Source organism: Amphiprion ocellaris, chromosome 20 (assembly GCF_022539595.1).
Source record: "Amphiprion ocellaris isolate individual 3 ecotype Okinawa chromosome 20, ASM2253959v1, whole genome shotgun sequence".
NCBI classification, from domain to species: Eukaryota; Metazoa; Chordata; class Actinopteri; family Pomacentridae; genus Amphiprion; species Amphiprion ocellaris.
Genome location: NC_072785.1, coordinates 3,099,089 through 3,105,088, shown reverse-complemented (window position 1 = coordinate 3,105,088; position 6,000 = coordinate 3,099,089). Strand labels below are relative to the sequence as shown.

Sequence of the window (6,000 nt, the reverse complement as noted above, 5' to 3'; positions counted from 1 at the left end):
GGCTGTAAAATAGGAGCTGATTCTATCACACTGAGGTCTGTATTATAGAAAAGTGCATTTCATTTAATGAAACACTATGGAGCAATTTGGCATCATGCCAGACAAAGCTTCTCCAACAACTTCTTTGTCACTAAATTGCCCACACCTGGCAGAGCTGCAGTGACTGTTCCAGTTTTCACACCGAGCATAATGAGTAACTCCGGGTGCAGAGAAGGTGGCCTCTTTAGCAGCTGCTGTGACTGCTGAAAGAAGAAGTTTGGTGTTGTTAAAAACGAAACTCACAACAGCTACTATTTGGGCAAATCAGTCATATTTTGGGATACAATGCAACCAGCATAGAATGTGTTAAGTTACTGCAGAATCCTGTCAAATAATTACTAATGGGCCAGGATCACTGAGCGCTCTCCTCTCCTTTACATACAGCTTTCAGTAACAGTAACTCTCCACCACAGTATTATCCAAAGCAGCTGTGCACAGTTACACTCACAGTAACAACACAGTAACTAACCCAGACGTCTCCAGCAATGTTATAAGAACTATGTCTGCTTGATATAAAGCATTTAAAATGTTCTAATCAGAAATTATTTGACAAAGTCAGGTAATAATCTCCCTCTTTTGCTGAGAATTTAATCACCTTGTAGAGACTGTAAAAACCTGCTTGACTTCATTCATAAATTAATAACAAATGAGTAAACTGTGATGATAATCTTTAGTCACACTGTTTAAAATTATGATAAAAAGTGCATTTAATTGGAGAAATGAACTGATATTAATAGGTAATATAATGGCCGTGTGACCAGATTTGACTGCCTTCTGTCTCGCTCTTCAGTCAGCTTTGGTGAAACGACCTGCACCTTTCAATGCTGTGAAGTCCAACTCATGCCATGTTGCTGAGACTATAAACCAGAGTCAGAGATATCAGGAACTGCAGCCAGTGTGTATGTAAATATAGATTTTTAAGAATGGTAGTTTGGATTGGAAAATTTTAACATCAGGATTTAAATTTTTATTGCAAAAGTGTATTGGTTTTAAATATCGGTTTTTGGTCTTATAAGATAAGTTTATTTCTCCCCACGCCAGGGGAAATTCACGTTGTTACAGCAGCTTATGTAGCAATAGACGTAGTAATAGAAATAAAATAATAATAGAACAGTAGTAATAATATTTACAATATGTACAGGGATGAGAAATGAGGATGAAATAGTACAGTATTGACACACTGTAAGACAATGCAGTATAAAGTGGCTTAAAAAAAACAAAGTTTAAAAAGTGCAAAGATGTAGCAGTGCAAGAATGTCTGTGCAAATTTTTATGGTTTGGGATGATATGATATGAGTCAGGTTATGTTAACATCAGCCAGTGATGCTGATGTTGTTCAGTCTTACAGCAGATGGAATGAAGGACCTGTGATAGCGTTCCTTCTTGCAGGGTGGATGTCTCAGTCTGCTGCTGAAGGAGCTGCTTAAAGACTGGCCCCTGAACAAAACAAATCAGCTGATCCCTGGTTATCAGGGCTGCTTATACTATTCTTATAGAAAAAACTTTAAATATTTTGGTGAAATAATGTTATTCTCAGCTATTTTCAACCTGAGCACCAGTCTTGCCAGTAAGAATAAGCCTTTGAGAAAATAATCACATAAAGGCGCTTTTCCACTGGCACCTACGCGACTCAACTCGGGTTAGGTCATTTTCCATTTCAACTGAGTACCACCTGATCGTGGGTGGAGTCGTCATAGCACGGCGGCCTGGAAGTGCCAAACGCAGCACAGCAATGGAGGACATGGAGGCGATGGTACACCCGCTGCCCGGTCTGTGGTCGGTCAGCTGTGACAGTTGTTCTTTTTTTTTTAAATGGCGGGTTTGGTTTTCATGAAGGAGTCGCTCTCGTGTGTCATCACTCCCTGTCCAATCAGTGGCCTGCACTCTGTAGACGTCACATTATCGACTCCACTCAGCTGCCAAGTAGGTACTAAAATAATAGCTGGTACTACGTCCTAATGGAAAACCTCACAAACCGAGTAGAGTTGAGTAGGTGCTGGTGGAAAAGGGCAATAAATGTGCTTACGGGTCCTGCTTTGTACGTTACACTTTCTGACTGCTTACTACGGTAGTAAAGTGTAGTTACCATGGTAAATCTGTGGATTAAAAGAGATCTCAGACAGACTTCAGAGCCCTCCAGATATGTTAACTTATTCATGCTAGTGTAGAATTATATTACTATATTTCTAATTTAATGCTAAATTAGATTTTTTCTTTTAAACCTGTTTGATTTTCTGTTTTATTTTGGATAAATGGGTGTTTGAACACACGCTGCTGTGGTAGAAGTCAGCATCTCCAGCGACTCGTGCACATGCATGTCTGCACACTCACACTACATTTTGTTTCAGAGAATCCTGCTGGTTGGTTTGTCCCCAAACCAATGACAGTTCACCCATTTTACAGTCACCGTTTCTGTTCATCTTTTCTCAGTGTTGTTTTCCATTTCTGAGTTTCCTTGTTGCCTCTGTTCACCTGTTTATTTTGTCCATTCGTAAAAAGAAGCCATTATTTCTCCCCCCCAGGCGAGAGACGACGATGGCCTCGGTGGGAAATTACCCCAGCACAGCTTTACTCAGGACACGCCCAGGCTTGTCTTCAAGACAAACAGCGATGTGCTTGTAAGGACCATCACCATTTACCACCAGATAGAGCTTAAGCTTGATGGCTACTGCACACATATGTTTTGATGTTGTTCTTTGTTCAAAGTGTGTAATTTTTAAGTCATTTCTTCCTGACATGTGACTGGATTTGTTCATATCTGGGCATTACTGTAAAAGTAGGCATCAAACAGCAGAATCATCCTCAGCCCCCCAAAACACACACGTCTGAACATGAAGTTTGCTTACATTTAAGTTTCAGCTTTTCATACCTTTTTTCATGCTTAATCTTTTTGCTTTGCTCATTTTCATTATGCATCATTTCCAGTGACTTGGGTTTGTAGGAATTATCATCCAGAATCATAGTGGGTATGATGTTATCGTGGTGAAAATAAGGTGCATTATGTGGCTTAACCTGTTACTGAGCTTTGTGATACATGTGGTTTACATATGATCCCTCATAGTTTAGCAAAAGGAGTTTGGTAGACACTTCTTCACAGCAACAAATAAATATATATCCCTATTACAGCCACCCACAGTGTGCTGCTAATGTAGAGTTAAAGGAACTTTTAACTTTATTACAGCTTTCATAGGTGTAACAGTCATTGCTTTGGTAGTCTCAGCCAGTTGTCCCACAGTGTCGCCAAAACTGTCGCCAAAGTGTTTTCTCAAAGGAAATTGTTGCATTTTTTGGGTTTCTCTCCTTAAAACATTATTTTAAGGTCTTGATTTTACTATGTGAAGTGAAGTTTAACCAAAAATGATTCAGAAAGAATTCAGTAGCAACACAGTCCTCCCTAAGACAGCTGCTGAGGTTTTGGTTTGTCACACTGGAAAAAATGCTCCTCTCAAAACAAGAAAAAAAATTAATTTCAAGGAACTTTTACCTTGAAATAAGTGAAAAAATCTGCCAATAGAAGAAGTGAAAAATGGCTTGGTAAGATTTATTGAAATAAGATATGATATTTAGAATATTGAGATCTCAAAATTAGCTGGTAAAACTTATTTTAAGCTATATTTTACCAGGATTGTCAAGCTTAGGTGTCTTAAAATAAGCCAGACATGATTAAAAAAAAAAAAATAGCAGTTTTTCACTCAAAAATAGATTTTTGCTTTCATGTAACCTCCTAATGTGAGATGTATTAACTAGAGGTCGACAGATATGGGATTTTCAAAGGCCGATGCCGATACCGATTTTCAAAAAAATTTTCAGCCGATGGCCGATAGCTAAAGCCGATTGTAGAAGCCGATTTTTAAGGCCGATATCCTTTTTTTTTAAAAGCACATCGATTACAAAAGGCAATTTAAACACTAAAAGTATATACATGTATATATTACAAATTAAATACACTAGTAGAACTCTAACATTTATTGAACACAAAAAGTGAAAAAGTACAATAACATAAAAAAATACTTAAAGTTTACAAAAAATCCAATTAAAAAGTAACCTGAAAGTGGTTAGGGTTAGGCTTGTTGTTGCCTGGCTCACTCGCTCCGCTCATGCTCCGCTCTCTGAGTGCCGGGGTCCTTCTAAGGGAAAAGCGGTCGCGGCAGCTGCCCGTACGGGTGCCTGATCACAAATCGGCTTTTTATTTGTAAATATCGGCCGATGGCCGATATTGAAAAAAGTCCATATATCGGCCCAAAATATCGGCCGGCCGATATATCGGTCGACCTCTAGTATTAACCTTCCTGTTGTCTTCATTTATGGGCACCAAAAAATATTGTTTCCTTGTCTGAAAAAAATCCAAAAAATCAGAAAAAAAATTCCCCAAATTTCTGAAAATTTCCAAAACCTTCAGGAAGAAAATTCCAATAATTCCTTAAAAGTTTTATTTTAAAATAATCCCCCAAATTTGGCAAGAAAATTCTTATAAATATTTTTAAAAAATGAGTAAAAATCTTCCAAAAATCTTAAAAATATCTAAAGTGATTACATATATATCAGTAAAACTTCTAATATTTTCTTAAGAACATTCACATAAAAATCAACCAAAATCTGGATTTTGGTTGATTTTTATGTGAATGTTCTTAAGAAACATTTTAACATTTCTTTTTTCCACCAAAAAATGTTCAAAGATTTCCCAAAACTGTTGAAAATGGGGACATCAGAAGTTTAACTGAGAAAAAATATTTTTTCCCCCACATTTTCAAACTTTAAAACGGGTCAATTTTGTCCTGCAGGACGACACGAGGGTTAAACTTATTTTGAGTTTTCTTGTAAAATTTAACTCAAAACAAGATAATTTCAAGATTGTTTGACTTAAGATATTTAAGATACATCGTCTTAAAACAAGTCCCTCCATCTGCTGAAATGTCACTTGTTAAGTGAATTTATCTTAAATCAATTGGGATGAGACATTTTGACTAAAAACAAGACAAACAGACTTGGTAAGATTTGGAGTTCTTGCAGTGCACTAATAAGGAACACAAGCACTCAATCATTCAAACTTGAAGCAGTCCTCCAACACACGCCAAAACTAACTAAACTAACTAACTAACTAACTAAATCAAACCGTAATAGTTAGAACCCAAGCTGTATGTTTTGATCATTCCTCACGTTACAAACAAAAGATTTGATCTGTCACATGCTCATACAGTATGCCAGTGTGCACTCAGTTACACATGTTGTAAGAGAAGGAACATTTATTTCTTTTCACACATATCTGGTCCTCTCACAGTAAAGGAAGTGGTGTATTTGCTGATGCAGATGTATAGGTCCCCTTTAGACTTTTTCTTTTTAGCAGTTTTGCTGTGTTTCCAGATCTCACCAATTACTATCTAGCAAGTATGGTATTATCACAATTGAACTAAATTATAGGCAAAACTAGGAATAAAGGAGCAAGGCTCCGAGGGACCAGAATGCTGTTTTCAAGCCGTGCTTTCAGACTGAGAGTTAAGGAGCCAGTATACTGTCTAAAGTGCCTGTCACAACTATTTATACCCCTCGCCAACAACTGAGAGCAGCACTGGGAATGTTGACTGTTATTCCCATCTTTAAACAGTATCGCATCTCCTCTCTCTCTGTGTGACAGATGCTTATTCACTCCATCCTCAGCTTTTCAGATAAACCAGTAACACTTTTAATGTCCAGAATGGTCAGACGGCACATTATGACCCAGCAGATCAGGGTGTAAGCAGGCCCTGAGAAGAGAAGATCAGCTCCCAACATCCCACTCCCACACAACAAAAACTGCATTCTCATTACACTGAGGGAAACATATTTTTCTACAGATTACATTTGCTTGTGACAAATGCGTTTCAAACCAACATATCTTTACTGCTTTACTGTTACTCCTTCAACCCATCTTATATTAGATTCTGTGGAACTTATCACCCTGGCAACCGATAAAATGGAGGGCAA

The 6,000-nt window shown here is 37.7% G+C and overlaps 1 protein-coding gene across 4 annotated transcripts in view; it reads left to right on the top strand.

Annotated features, from left to right (window-relative positions):
* Positions 1 to 6,000, top strand: part of sobpa (sine oculis binding protein homolog (Drosophila) a) — a 67,762-nt gene that overhangs the window by 49,831 nt on the left and 11,931 nt on the right. For 2 of the 4 annotated variants that reach the window (XM_055005913.1, XM_055005914.1), the window contains one exon: positions 2,562 to 2,657. The exons of the other annotated variants lie outside the window; for them this stretch is intronic. In XM_055005913.1, the coding sequence (XP_054861888.1) occupies positions 2,562 to 2,657 (96 nt within the window). The remainder of the gene's footprint in view (positions 1 to 2,561; positions 2,658 to 6,000) is intronic. 4 annotated transcript variants of the gene reach the window in all.